The sequence below is a fragment of the Corvus brachyrhynchos genome, unplaced genomic scaffold (assembly GCF_000691975.1).
Source record: "Corvus brachyrhynchos isolate BGI_N302 unplaced genomic scaffold, ASM69197v1 scaffold219, whole genome shotgun sequence".
NCBI lineage: Eukaryota > Metazoa > Chordata > Aves > Passeriformes > Corvidae > Corvus > Corvus brachyrhynchos.
This window is the reverse complement of record NW_008240034.1, coordinates 1,319,138-1,333,067: the sequence shown is the minus strand read 5'-3', so window position 1 is coordinate 1,333,067 and position 13,930 is coordinate 1,319,138. Positions and strand designations below refer to the sequence as shown.

The window sequence follows — 13,930 nt, the reverse complement described above, 5'->3', positions numbered from 1 at the left end:
GGGGTGGGGGCCGCCTAGGCCGGTGCGCCCGCCCGTGCCCGGTGAGGACGCGTTCCTGAGCCCGGTGCTGCTCCCGCAGCTCTGCCATGACCGCGGGTACCTGGTGACCCAGGACGAGCTGGACCAGACACTGGAGGAGTTCAAGGCGCAGTTCGGGGACAAGCCCAGCGAGGGCCGCCCCCGTCGCACCGACCTGACCGTGCTGGTGGCTCACAACGATGATCCCACCGATCAGATGTTCGTGTTCTTCCCCGGTGAGCAGCGCCGGCCCGGGCGGGGTTCACAGCGTGCGGAGGCTCTGGGGACCCCCGGGTCTGGCTGAGCCCTCAAGGAGGGGTTCAGAGCACAGGGGGATTTTTCGGGACCCCCGGGTCTGGCTGAGCCCTCGGGGAGAGGGGGGCAGAGCGCGGGGGGCTCTCGGTGACCCCGGGTCTGGCTCTTTCCCAGAGGAGCCCAAAGTGGGCATCAAAACAATCAAGATGTACTGCCAGCGCATGCAGGAGGAGAACATCACCCGGGCCCTGATCGTGGTGCAGCAGGGAATGACCCCCTCGGCCAAGCAGGTGTGTGGGGACAGGGTCGTGTCCCACTCCGGGGCTCCTGAGGGGCCATGAACGTTTTTCCTCTCTGTTTCTCAGCGTTGCTGTGGGTAAATAAAAGCCCTGAATTCCCCTCCAGGTAAAAGCTTTTGCTGGAGAATGCTGTTCCTTAGCACAGGCTCTTGTATAGCACCCAGGTGTGTTTAACCAGAGCAGCTGGTCCTGGTGGCAGTGGCACAGCTGAGGGCCCATGAGCACATGGGAGGTGGAGGAGGGAAAAAGGGATGTTTCCCTGTTCTAGGAGATCCCTGTGCTCCTTCCCAGCCTGGCTGTGTCCGTGTGAGCACATGGTGTCCCCAGGTCCTCACTGAGGAGCAGCTCTGAGCCAGGGCTGTCCCAGCCACCTCTGACGGGCCTTTCCCTTCCAGTCCCTGGTTGACATGGCTCCCAAATACATCCTGGAGCAGTTCCTGCAGCAGGAGCTTCTCATCAACATCACGGAGCATGAGGTGAGCAGGGGCAGGATGGACCCTCCCTTGTGCTGGCTGCGTTCCTGCTGCTCCCAGAGTCCTTCTCCTGGATCTCTGGCTGGGCTGAGGGACACAGTTGTCCTTTCCCCCTCCCAAACGTTGTCTGCAGTTGCTGCCTCATTTCAGCCTCTCCTCTGTTTACAGCTGGTGCCAGAGCACGTGGTCATGACAAAGGAGGAAGTAACAGAGCTGCTGGCTCGATAGTATCCTTTGAGTGTCCCTTTGGTTGCCTTTGTCTGTCTCTTCTTCCTGCTTGGGTGTGATGAAATTTGGGCTGAAAACACCCCCTCCTGCCAGGGTTCATTTCTCTGTTTCGTGAGCTGCCAACAGCCCATGGCATGTCCAGAGCTTCTCCTTGACTCCCAGCACAGCAAACTCAGGGAGAACCAGCTCCCCAGGATCCAGGCCGGGGACCCCGTGGCCCGGTACTTTGGGATAAAGCGTGGCCAGGTGAGAGGAGCTGGCTGATGCAGCAGCTCCCTGTGGCAGGGCAGGGAGGGGATGATCCTTGAGCTGATTTTGGAGCTCTTGGAGCAGGAAAAGTGTCTCCTCCTCCTCCTGAGCTCTGTGCCTGCCTTGCAGGTAGTGAAGATCATCAGGCCCAGTGAGACGGCGGGCAGGTACATCACCTACAGGCTGGTGCAGTGACACAGTGGGTAAGGATGAGGGGATCCCCCTGCCTGGGGGGGCTCTGGGCAGTGCCAGGGGATGTTCCAAGGTCACTGAAGCAGCTGCTTCCAGGGAAATGTCTCAGAGTTTGAAATGGCTCATGGAGGGACCTGTTGGAGAGAGCAGGGTGAGGCTCCCCTGTCACCTGTCCCTCTGCTCAGGCCGTGCCCTTTGGGATTTGGGGTGTTCAGAGAGACCTGCAGCGGGGTCAGCTCAGGGGGCAGGAGGTGATTCCCATTCCTCCTTCTCTTCCAGGTGTGAGGAGCTGGGAGACTCCCACCAGCAGTTCACAGGCACTCAGAGATTCCTGCCCTTCGGAGATGGCCAAGGAAATCCTCTTCCCACGTTGCCTCTCTGCAGCCCCGTTGCTGGGCTCATTCCCTGTCTTCCAGCTTGGACTTTGTGGTAACCCCTCAGTCCCATCCAGGACTCAGTCACAGAGAGCTGAAGTGATGGCAGGAAATGAGTGGGAAAGGCCTTTGCTTCCCTGTTCTGGGGGCTCTGGTTTGAAATAAAGGTTTGTCCCCTCAGTGCTGTGGCGTTGCTCAGCCTCTCCCTGTGGCAAAGCTTCGAGACTCTGCAAGTTCCTATATTTTTCATTAGGCTTGGAATCTCTTCCTGCCGGGGCTCTGCATCGTGGCTGAGCCCTGCAGAGCCTTCACCAGCTGCCCTGGGCAGTTTGGATGCTGCAGCTCAGACTTAACCTCATTCCTTCCCTGATCTCCTGCCCTCTGTGCCCTGGTTTGGGACCCTGGTGTTCGGACACTGCGACAGAGTTGCTCATCACCCCCAGTCACGCTCATTTTAATTTATCCCAGAACTCTGGGGGGGCTTTTAAACTTCACTTTTCCTGCCAGAAACACTTGGACTTGGATGTTTCCTGCAGCTGGGGGAGCCTGGAAGCCCCAGATCCCCAGGACGAATGTGGGTCAGAACACACTGGTTTTATTGGTTTTTTGGAAGCTTGTCAATGTGAACACAGCAAGACACAAGGCAGCGCCGTGCAGCAGCTCAGGCCTGTCAGGACAAACACAGAATCGACACAACCACGAGGGAGCTGCTGCCGAAGGAAGCTCAAGCACAGCTTTAGCCCCTTCTCTCGCTCGCACTCGCCCTCATCATCCTCACCCACCCTCACACACACGCGGTACCGCCGTGGCAGCAGCAGTGCCACATCCTCCTGCTGCCCTGGAAAAATCCAGCTATCCTGTGGAAGAGCTGGCCGGGGCAGAACAGCTCCTGGGGGTCTCCAGCTCTTCCCTGGCTCAGTTCCAAACTCATGAGTTAACCTGGGTTCATGTACCTTTGCTGAGATGGGTTCTCCATCGACTTCAGAGGGCTCAAACCTCCCGTCCATTGCCTGCTTCTGCAGTACCAAGGTGTCGGAGACCCCCCAACACCACCTGGTCTGTCTCCCACAAGCAGGAGAACGAAGGAGAAGGCTCTCAGCTCATTCCAAGCTAAAACTCTACTTGTTTCTCTGTGCCTCAGTGCAGGAAAGTCTCACAGCTTTAAAAAAAACGAAACCACTTTGGCTTTAGTCTCTTAGCCAGCAGAGGTAGTGGAGTCTTGTTGAAGGGTTGATTCATGTCTTTACAGAAAAGGAAGCTCAAGGTTATACTGGCTGGGGCTGGATCCAGGCTGTGGTGGCCCTGAGGAGGAGGAAGAGGCACTTCCTCATGGGGCCCTGCTCCTTGCCCAGCTCCAAGAGCAGAGGGGTTAGTCCTGGACTTGCAGCGCAGCTTTTTGGAGATTAAATGACTGTACAACCAAACCCTGAGAGCTCAGCAGGGCTCAAGACTCTGGAGCCAGGCAAATCTGCCCTGAGGCTGCCCACAGCCTGTGGCTGCTCCTTGCATGGCTCTTGCCAAGGAGGGAAATGCCCATCCATCAATGTCTGTCAATTCAAATGCCCGTCAATCCAAGCAGCAATGCAGATACCATCAGCTGGGCCAGGACCACGCAGTGCTGAGGTTTTGGGGCAGGAAAGTTTAGTTCAGTCAGGTGTCAGTGAGGCACATCCCCTGAGAGCCTGGCAGACGGCACAGCACCAAAGCCAAGCCTGGCTCGGGGTGAGATGGTGCAGGGGCTCCATCCCAACCCCAGCGCTGCTCCGGCCGTGTCCCTGTCCCAGGGGGCTGCCTCCAGGTCCGTCTGTCCCCGTGGTGCCATTCTCCTGCCCATCTTGAGTCATTGTCCCTATATCACCCTGGCAGCCTTGGCTCCCTTCCAGCCTCAGCCATCGAGGATGACCAGGTCCTTCGACTCATCCAACCTCGATCTCACAGCACAGGTGTGGGATTCAGGGATTCAGGAGCTCAGAAAAAATAAAACGCCTGGCACAGGCACAGCACAGCCCTGGGTTCCCTCTAAGTCCTGAACAAGAGGAGGGTCTGCCTAGCCGCAGCTGCCTCCCAGGGAAGGCCCTTGATGGCCCCAGCTGAGCCAGGGGTCCTGGCAGGCTGTGACGCCAGGACTCTCCTGCAGCTGACACACCAAACCCCCCTGGGCTCCCACATCCCTCCTACCCCTCCACATTCCAGTGTCCTGGGCAGCCTCTGGGATTTACCCCTTTGTCCATCCCAGTGTCCGTGGTGGTCCTGTCCGGTGGCTTAGATGAACCGGGGTTGCAGCTCATGGCTGCCGTGGCCCCGAGGGGTGCCAGGCTGGTTTGTGGCATCCTTGGGGGTGGCAGGGCTGCAGCTCTCGGGGGCTTCCTCTGTGTCACTCTGCTCGTCCCCAGGGCTGCAGCAGCGGGGAGCGGAGCCCTCCGTGTCCGACTGGCCCACGCTGCAGCTCCGGTTCCACGGCCCCTCGCTCCCCTCGTCGCAGAAATGAACCTCCTCCGTGCTGGTCTCACTTCCCTGCTTGGTCAGGTGTGTCTGTGGCTCCCCACTGTCCTCCAGCTCCGAGTCGGAGTCCACGGAGCGGTCGCCGGACTCTGTGGGACAGAGGAGTTCTGTGCCACCCTCCAGCCCAGCACTGCAGTGTCAGCAGCAAACCTGTGGCCCCCGGGGCAGGGGAAGGGTCTGCGTGCCCCCCATGCCTCCCATGGGACCTGCGCCCGCCAGGAACCCCCAGTGCCTCTCACTGACCTGCGAGTGAGTCAGCGCTGAAAGCCAAATTCCTCTTCTCCGAAGGCAGCTCCAGGTAGGGGCTGGTGCCAAGAGGAGCCGCGGGCTGGGAGCCTGCGTGGGCCTGGGAGGGAACAGGGACGGTGGTGAGGGCACGGAGGAGAGTTCTCATTCCCTGGGAGCTGACTCCACAGAAGGTTCATGGAGCATCCCCTGAGAGTCCCCCCCTTCCCTGGAGACTCCTACCTGCTCAGCACCACTGGCCACCTCCTCCGTGGCACCTGAGCCGCGTCTGCCCGGCTCGGCTGGTGCTGCCACGTCCTTGTGCTCGAAGATGGTGGGGTAGAAGATGATGAGTGCCTCGATGATGCGAGCTTGGTGGGGATAATCCACCAGCGAGGACAAGGAAATCGTGGCATCCGTGGGCCTGGGGCGCATCAGCGTTGGCCCAAAGACGATGCCCAGGTTGCCGGAGGTCATCTTGTTGTCCTGTTCCACTTCCATGATCCTGGGTGGGAGGTGGAGGAACCGCTCGTGAGAGCAAGGAGGGAGAGGGGTGGATGGGCAGGGCTGGGGGAGATGCTGGGCTGGAGCACCTGAGCCTCAGGAGGGGGAGAGAAGCAGCTGCAACCATGGGCCTGACTCCAGTGAAGAGGCTGCGCTCACCTCCCCACCCCAGGGGAGAAAGGGAAGGTGCCCAGCAGCCACACAAGCTCTGGCTATGCCCCTCTCACCTCCTCAGGTGCTGCAGGAGGTACTGGAGCGTGGCCATGTTCTCGCTGGGGAGCTCCTTCAGCAGCTCCCTCAGCTTCAACACTAGGGTCAGCACCACCTGGTCAGTGTCGGCTCCTCTGTCCACCAGCTCGGGGCCGCCCTTCCCGCTCCGGCCCTTGACCTCGCCACCCTGCAGGCTCTCCTTGGCCAGCCCCATCAGCTCATTGTACAGCCGGAAGGGCATGAGGGGCTATGGCAGCTGAAGGGAGAGAAGAAGAGAAGAGAAGAGAAGAGAAGAGAAGAGAAGAGAAGAGAAGAGAAGAGAAGAGAAGAGAAGAGAGAGAAGAGAAGAGAAGAGAAGAGAAGAGAAGAGAAAAAGAGAAGAGAAGAGAAAAAGAGAAGAGAAATGATCCCGGTCCTGCAAGCAGCTCCCACCTCCATCAGACCTGGACCTGTGCTGAGCTGCTGAGCTGGGGACACCTGGGGCATTTCTACAGTGAGGAAACATCCCTGGAAGTGCTCCAGGCCAGCTTGGAGAGGGCTTGGAGCACTTTTAACATCCCTTCCACTTCAGGATTCCATGAGTCTGTGACCTGCAGTGCCACAAACCTCTCCCCAGAGGTGATACTTATTTATCCATCTCCTGGAGCATGTCAATCCAGCCTCATTAGGCCTGGCCAAGGAGCACTTGTGAAGCTCAAGCCTCAAGCGGCGTTTGATCCACCCACGGGTGCTCCCTGCTGGGTTGAGGTGCAGGGATTCCCTTTTTTTCCTGGAAAATCCCTGGCTGGGGTGGGCCCAGCTGCAGGCTCCCCAGCGGACAGGGGCTGGCTGGGAAGATGACAGGGATGGGTAGTTCTGGGTGGGGGAGGCAGGATGTGAAGGGCACAGGATGTGCAGAGGTGGGGCTGCGGCGGGGGAAACTGCTTTGAAGTTTGTGTGAAGCAGACGGGGCTGGTATTAACTGCTGGGTGTTCCACATGGCTGGGGATGTTTTCAGAGCGGCTTAAATGGAGGTTTTGGGGACAGGCTGCCTCACAGCAGAGCAGGTTCACTCCATCTACCCCTTTAGGGAAGGACTTTAACCCATTTCTCTGCAGCGAGGGGTCAGGTCGGGGCTCAGCACTGATTTCCCCCTCTCATTCCATTCTGCTTTTCTTTGGAGAAACCCCGGAGGCAACTCAGAGTCCTTGACTCCTGATGTGCAGGAGCCCAAGGACACGGCTTCCCCTGTGAGGTAACACAGAGCTGCCCTTCGGAGGAGTTACAGAGAAAGGCAGCACAAAGAGTTAATCCACGGCTGCCTGCAAGAGAGAAGCAGCTTCCTCTTCGCTCCTGCCTTGCGGTGGAGGCTGTTGGAGGATGTGGGTGACACTGTCTGCAACGGCAGTTTGGGTACGGGGTGGGGGGTGCTGGGGCTGAGCCAACCTTGGGGTGGCCCGAGGGACAGAGATCCCTCTGAGCCCCCCTCAGAGTGACCTGAGGGGCAGAGATCCCACTGAGCCCCACTCCAAGGTGCCCAAGGGGCAGAGACCTCACTAAAACCCACCCCAGTTTGACTCCAGGGGCAGAGCCCACCCCATGGGGACGTGACTCAGCCTGTGCCCGGTGACCTTTGCTGGCCCCTTCCCTTTTTGGGTAGCCAGTTCCCCAGTTGGAAGGGGCGGAGCGTTCCTTGTTTGGAGCTCGGGCAGGTCGCTGTTGTGCGGCTGTGACCGCAGTGACGCTGTGTGGGATGAGCTGGGGGGGGTCACTGTGGCCCCATCTCCAAGGCCAACCCACTCCCCCCTGGGAAGGACCCCTCCCCTCCCACCCAGTCACTGAGCCCAATTTGTGCAGAATTCCTCCGGCCAGGTTGGTTCCTCTGGCCACCTCCCCTCCTTCCCCTGCCACGAGGCACCACCAGCACCTCACCTGTCTCAGGTAGAGCTTCAGGACGTTGCTGATGTCATGGGGGGAGGCCTGGGACAGCTCCACCAGCTCCTTCCCATTCTCAAAGGCCTGGCAAAGCTTCTCCACGCGGGTCTTGACGCCGTTAACTCGGTAGATGCCCTGTGAAAGAAAGAAAAGCGGAGCTGAAGTGAGAGGAGAGGTTCCTCTTCGTGTTTGCTGTGTGCTCCCACCCTCTCCTCTTGGGGTGGGAAATCCCTCAGGGAAGTCATTTTGGGAGATCTCCTTCCAGCTCAGTCGTTCCTGCTTCATAGGAAAGCAGGAGGCAGGAGAGGTGAGTTTCCAAAGGCAGAGTTTGGGTTATCTGGGCCAAGCTCATCCCTGGCTCCCTGCCCCATGGAAATCTGAAATGGAGCCTGCTGGTTTTCCAGAGGACCCTTCCAAGATCCTGTGGCTCAGCCAGCTGAGGAGGAGAAGGAGAGGGGAGTGTGACTCACCTTGGTTTTCAGGGCCCGCTTCTCGATCTCCGAAATGCATTTCTTGACGATGAAGGGGATCCCATCCGGGCTGCCCTGAGACGCCTTCATGAAGTCCTGCCCGAAGAGCTGCAGCTTCCCTTGGAGCTTCTTGTGCCCACACTGGATGGCCAAGGTCTCCAGGCACTTCTTGTGGCAGGCCAGGTAGCACTGGAAGAGAGAGGGGAACACGTGGAGGTGGGGGGCAGCCACAGAGACACCAGGCACCGCTCGGAGCATGGTGGGAGACAGGAAAAATGCGTTGAGGATGCTGCAGGACCCAGGGAAAGCCACATTTTCCACCTGGAACCCTCCCCACGGGAGAAATGTCCTCCTGACCATGATCAGAGCTGGGTTCCACCCCCAGTTCTCCCAGCTCACCTCCTCGCACTCGGCTCCCTGGAAGTACACATAGCTGTTGCACTCCCGACATTTGGAAGGGGCACGGAGCTTCCTCAGCCGATGGGTCTGGGCAGCCTTGGACAAGCCAACATTCCGGAAGGGCCCTGTGGGAGTCGCCAGCTCCGGGGTGATCCCATTGATGCCTACGGAAAAGGAAATGTGAGGTCAGGCACGGCAGGACTGTCACTGTCACCGGTCTGAGCAGGGCTCGTCCCTCGGGGAAGGCAGCGCTCCTTGGGGACACCATCAGGAATCTCCAGCAATTGTTGGATTTGCCTCCAGAACTACTGGATTTGGGAGCTCTGCTGTGGTGGGGGGTGTGGCAGCAGCACTGTCACCTCCCACCCTGTCACCTACTCTGCTCAAAGGGGGTGGTGGTCCCGTCCTTCTCCTCCAGCTCCTCACTGGAGGATGCGGTGCCGTTGGATGACAGCCGCTGGAGCTTGTGGCCAAATTCACCTGTCCAAGGAAAACCCACAGAGCAGTGAATCACCTGCAAAGCTGCTTCTCTTCTGAGAGCTCACCCCATCCCATCAAATCCCACCCTATCCCACTGGAGACTGGGATCAGCACAGTCGGTGAGAACAGTGTTCTCACAGGGCAGGTAAAACAGGGGACAGTCCTGCCTAACTGGGAAGCTCTGGGTTTAGATTGGCTGTGCTGGGAGGGGCTCCTGGGCTGTTCCCATATCTACCTGTGTTGGAATCCAGGTTGCTGTCAGCATCAGCGACAGAGGTTGGCCAGGATTTATGGACCTGGTGTCCCCTCCCACCTGCAGAGAGAACACACAGTCCGTTGGGATTGCTGTCTGTGTTCGGGAGGGAATAGCTGGAGAACAGCCTGGATGCTGGGAGAAACTGGGATGACTGGGGGAAGCTGCTGGTGGGGTTTGGTGCATCCAGTGACACCCAGCAAGGGGAGATTGGAATGGTTTGTCAGGGCAATGGTTTGTCAGGGAACAAAATGGCACAGATCTGATTTAGTGTCCTTCAGGAAATCCAGGCTGGGAGGCTCCCAGCCCCTCCTGCTGCTGCCAGCAAAGCTCCCGGTACCCTGGAGGTCCCACTCTGCTCTTGCCTGGGGGGATGTGGGGCATGTGATGCAGAACTTTGGGGCTCCAGGCTCACCTCTCCGCTCGGCCGCCCCGGCCCCGCTCGGTGACTCCTTGGCTCCTGCTGCTCCCTCTGAGCCAGCCCCAGCCCCCTCGGCACTTGTGGAGAACTCGCTGGCATTGAAGCTGCCCTTCCGTGCCCAAGGAAAGGGAGACCTGAGGGGGGAAATGGGAAGGTGGACGGGAAGGAAGGACACTTGGGAACCTTATCCATGGCTGCCATCCACCAGCCTCGGGAATCACAGTCTCTTAAATACTCAACAGCCTGTCTCATTCATTGAAGGAGGGCAATTCCCAGCTGGTCCAGCCCTAGCATTCCCAGCAGGAGCTGCCTTCAGGAATGCTGAAAGCATCCTGGCTCCTGCAGGAGAGCGTGGGCAGCAGGAGATAACGAAGGGAACGTGGCTGAGCTGGAGCATTACCCAGGAACGAACCCTCTCCTCCCTTACCAGGCATTGTGGGACACGTAGGGCTCGAAGTCGTACTGGACGTCGGGCTCGTCGCCGCGCTGCAGCTGCCGGACGTGGGACGCGTACTGCTGGCCCGGGTCGTACAGCTTGCTGCTCTCGCACAGCGTCTGGAAGTTCACGGGCAGCGGCGCCGTCTGCATGTGCATGAGCTGGTAGAAGGAGATGGTGGCCTAAAAGCGATGTGGAGAGGGACAGGCGTGAGCTTGGTGGGCTGGCACGGGAGGAGCTCCAGGTTAGGTAGGAAATCAGGAGCGTGGAGCAGCACTTTTCTGGGCACGAGGGAGAGGGGAGCTCTGCATCTGCACCCAAACCCCTGCTGGAATAGAGGCAGCTCAGCCAGCTCTGCTGGAAGGCAGCTCTGAGCCCTCCAGAGCAGGGCACAGCCACCTCCTGCCCTGGGGACACCCCAACCCAGCCCCACTCACCGACTTGACAACCTGGTCAGTCTGTTTGATCACTTCGTGGATCTGCCGCAGGGAGTTCACCTTGGTGTCCTCCAGCTCCTGCTTCTGCGTGTTTGCATCGGCCACACAGGTGCGGTACGTGGCCATGGCCTCTTCTGCCTGGGAGTTGGGAGAGCAAGGCATGGGAACAGCTCAGAGGTGAGGAGAGTAAGAACAGCCCCTTGGACCCGCTTTGTCCGGTCATTCCTGAGGATCATGGGGAGGGCTCAGTTCATCCACACAGCTCAGGGAACAGCAGGAGTGACGAGGCCCCTCCAGAGCTGTCACCTTGTTCTTGGCTTCCTCTTCCAGCCGCCTCTTCTTGTCCAGGGCTTTGGTGGTGATGCTGCTGGTCGTGTTTTGCTGCTCCTCCTCTGCTTTCACCGCCATGTACTTGGCCTTGTCGTGCTCCTCGCTGCGCTGCATGTACGTCTGCTTGGCCTTGCGCAGGTTCCCCTCCGCCTCTTGCTGCCAGGGAGAGCCAGGGTGAGGATGGAGCCCAGCAAGGGGGTCACCAGCTCCTGCCAGGGTCCTCCAGCACAGCAGAGCCACCCGACGCCTCTGGAGAGGGGCAGGGTGCCCAGCGTGCTCAGAGGAGGACGTGTCATGGGTTGCTCCAGGCTGGGATTGGGAACACAAACCCAGTCACTCACCAGTTTCCTCTGCGCTCGGTGCCACTGCTCCTTGATCTCCTTCCTGCGCTTCTCGTGTTCCAGGCGTCTCACCGTCAGCGGCTGCATGGCAAGAGAGGGAGGAACAGCCCCGTGATGCCCTGAGCTGAGCACTCCTGCTCTGCCCTCGCCATGACTTTGCAAGGAGAAGTGCCCTGTGGTGGTCACTGTCACTCCCAGGACAGGTCACAGGCGCTGGTTTGTGCCAGGGATGAAAATCCACAGCCTGGGAAGTGCTGGATGCAGGTTCCCTCTGGACTGAGCTAAGGAAGAGCCACCTCTGCAATGCCAGGACCTCCAGCCCTGGAAGGACCTTTTGTCCCCTCACCTGGAGGAAGGTTTGGTGCTGCAGGGTGTTGGCTGCCTGCAGAACTGAGGTCCCATGCTCCATGTCCTGCTCCAGGGCCAGCAGGTAGATGGACAGGAAAGGCATGTTGGTCTGGGGAGAGGGAAAACACATCTCCCTGAGCCCCAGCACCCCACACGAGCCCAAGGAGATGCATCCTTCAGGGAGAAAGAGCCAGAGGCAAGGTGGGGCTGGTGACTGCTGCTGGTAAAAGCCCCATCCTGAATTTCTCCAGGCAGAGCTCTGGAGAGCTGCCCCCATGTTCTCCTGAGCTGGGGCACATGGAAAGGGCTCTCCAGGGTGGCTGGCTCCCGATCCAGCCTGGCACTGGGGGCTTCAGGGACTTGAAGACTTACCTCCTGGCTGATGGTTTGCTTGCAGCTGTTTGCCATCTTCTGGAGCCCTTTGGCAAACTCCATCTCTGGAAGGAAAAGGTTGGAAGTGAAAAGACACAAGACACCGGGATTTCCCTGATGGAACCCAATCTCCTTTTGAAAAATAAATCAGGAACTTGAGGAGTGAGGCCCCCCAGGAGGGACCTCAACCTGTCCCGTGGCTCAGCCCTGCTCCAGAAGGCACCCACTTGCTGTCCCCCCACTCACCCAGTGTGGTCCTTTTCTCCAGGTATCCAATCAGGTCCTTCATGTACTTGGAGATGGTTTTGGCGTACTGGAGGGCAGCGTCCACGCCCCCCTCACAGCGCTGCAGCATCACGTCCACCTCCTCGGCCGGAGGACAGGCTGCAGTGGGATGGACACTCCGTGAGCTTCCAGCGCAAACCCCCCCAGCCCCATGCCAGCCCTGCTGCCACCAGCTCTGCTGCCTTTTCCCAGCTGAGGAGCCGCGTGTGGCTCAGGATGGCAGCGATGATGGGGAAGGTGCTGCTTCCTGCACAGACCCCAAACCCTCACCCAGACTCATCCTGCTTACCTGTGTCGTAGCTGTCCATGCCCGAGGGCACACCATCTCCTCCAGGCCCAGGAATCCCCCCATAGAGGCTCTCCATAGTCTTTGGGAATTGGGAAAGAAAAGGGAGTGGTCAGCCAAGAGGATGGGGAGCAGCTGGAGGGGCTGGCGGAAGGATGGAAGCCGGAGCTGCTGGAGTCTTTTGGCCACTGCTGGAACTCAGCTGTGCCCGGGAGCTGACAGGACTGTCACCAGAGCAACAGCCTGCTCTGGGCCCACACCAGAGCTGAGGGGAGCAGCCAGAGCCCTGAGTGATCCTGAGCCCCACGTGGTGGGAGCATCTGGGCATCACTCACCTGGTTCTGGTCGCTGGGTGGGATGGAGAGGATGGTGCTGCTGTCCACCTCCCCCATGAGGAACTCGGACACCCTGTGGGGAGAGGAGCATGGCCGGGCTCAGCACAGGGACAGCGACACGGGCTACCCCTGGGGGATGGCTGCCCAAACTCCCTTACGTGCTGCTGAAGGACACAGCAATGGTCTCGATGGCCTTCTCGAACTCCCGCTTGTCCGCCTCATTGTTGGATTCGTAGTGGAAACCTGGAGATGAGGAAATGTGGGAGCCCTGTTGGCACAAGCACCTGTCCCTGTCGCAGCAGGAAAAACCTGCCAGCTCATGCTGGTATCAAGGGGGCTTTGGGGCTGGGGTGAGTCAAGGGAGCAGTGGGAAAGATCATCCCTACAGATGATGGATTTTTCCAGTGCAGCAGTTTCCCCCTCCTCCTTCCCAGGACTGACTTCCCTGACAGCATCCCTTGGCTCATGTTTCTGTTTATTCCCGTTACTCAGGGCTGCTGGAAAAGTGCTGCTGGACCTGTTCCACTGCCTGCCTTGCCTCATGGCTCCTCCAGCCCCCTCTCCAAGCAGGATGAACTCCTCCAGGAGGGCTCTTGCCCGCAGCCAAAAGAGGAACCATCACCAGCAGCAGGAAACGGGGCCAACAGCCCTTGGCAGGCTCCCACACCACGGGACACCAGTGGCCAGGGCTCCTGGGCAGACCCCAGGTCAGCTCCTTGGGGTGGGGCTGGGGTCTGCTCCAAGCCCACTCCCCCCCCATTCCTGTGTGGGACCAGCCCCATGGCAGCCCTCCTGCCACCCGTCATGAGCTTCCTGTCCCCTGCAGTTCCTGGTTGGTGTCCAGGAAGCCACGGGTGACTCAGAAGGTTGTGCTGTGCCTCTGGTAGGTGCAGCCGCCCCCTTCCCGTGGGTGACAGCGGTGGGAGGTGGTGCCCAGCTGGGATCTAACCTCCCAGATCCCGCTCCATAAACATGAGAGGCTGCCAGGAGCAGGGTCTGATTATTTCCGTGTTTTTCCTGTGGCTGTGCCTGGAAACCCCCGGGCAGGATCTGTCATTTCTGACACTACAGCATCCTTAAAGCTGAACCACAGCAAGAGGCAGACGACACTTTCACCCTCTCTGCCGGTCCATGGGGCAGCCCCACTGCCGGCAGCCCCTCCATGAGTTCCCCAATCCCCCCATCCCACCGTGGGGCAGGAGGGGAGTGGGACAGAGCTCCCAGCCCCACTGTCTCACCCTTGACTTTGGAGATGAGGGTCCCAGCGGCTGGGCGGGGGGGCACGGGGGGGTGG

At 59.6% G+C, this 13,930-nt stretch overlaps 2 protein-coding genes across 2 annotated transcripts in view; one reads left to right on the top strand and one right to left on the bottom strand.

The window, feature by feature from the left end:
* The first annotated feature begins 81 nt into the window (after positions 1 to 81).
* On the top strand, positions 82 to 2,270 carry POLR2E (RNA polymerase II subunit E). Its single transcript, XM_017743837.1, has 8 exons — positions 82 to 254; positions 448 to 563; positions 968 to 1,048; positions 1,214 to 1,272; positions 1,441 to 1,519; positions 1,652 to 1,725; positions 1,811 to 1,865; positions 1,994 to 2,270. The coding sequence occupies exons 1-6, from the start codon at positions 236 to 238 to the stop codon at positions 1,715 to 1,717; spliced, it is 420 nt and encodes a 139-aa protein (XP_017599326.1). The 5' UTR covers positions 82 to 235; the 3' UTR covers positions 1,718 to 1,725; positions 1,811 to 1,865; positions 1,994 to 2,270.
* A 1,942-nt stretch (positions 2,271 to 4,212) lies between these two features.
* Positions 4,213 to 13,930, bottom strand: part of ARHGAP45 (Rho GTPase activating protein 45) — a 17,839-nt gene continuing 8,121 nt past the window's right edge. The window contains 21 exon segments of the mRNA XM_017743813.1: positions 4,213 to 4,679; positions 4,834 to 4,936; positions 5,059 to 5,320; positions 5,547 to 5,785; positions 7,441 to 7,578; positions 7,914 to 8,102; positions 8,313 to 8,476; positions 8,691 to 8,792; positions 9,028 to 9,105; positions 9,461 to 9,600; positions 9,894 to 10,084; positions 10,340 to 10,477; positions 10,646 to 10,825; positions 11,011 to 11,091; positions 11,357 to 11,467; positions 11,731 to 11,795; positions 11,977 to 12,114; positions 12,305 to 12,383; positions 12,637 to 12,709; positions 12,795 to 12,879; positions 13,875 to 13,908. Coding sequence (XP_017599302.1) covers positions 4,351 to 4,679; positions 4,834 to 4,936; positions 5,059 to 5,320; positions 5,547 to 5,785; positions 7,441 to 7,578; positions 7,914 to 8,102; positions 8,313 to 8,476; positions 8,691 to 8,792; positions 9,028 to 9,105; positions 9,461 to 9,600; positions 9,894 to 10,084; positions 10,340 to 10,477; positions 10,646 to 10,825; positions 11,011 to 11,091; positions 11,357 to 11,467; positions 11,731 to 11,795; positions 11,977 to 12,114; positions 12,305 to 12,383; positions 12,637 to 12,709; positions 12,795 to 12,879; positions 13,875 to 13,908 — 2,919 coding nt within the window. The 3' untranslated portion in view covers positions 4,213 to 4,350.

Excerpts from the sequence above, each read along its gene's own strand:
- POLR2E (XM_017743837.1), top strand. Across the intron at positions 1,049-1,213 it reads TCAACATCACGGAGCATGAG|CTGGTGCCAGAGCACGTGGT; the intron begins GTGAGCAGGGGC and ends CTCTGTTTACAG. Across the intron at positions 1,273-1,440 it reads ACAGAGCTGCTGGCTCGATA|CAAACTCAGGGAGAACCAGC; the intron begins GTATCCTTTGAG and ends CTCCCAGCACAG.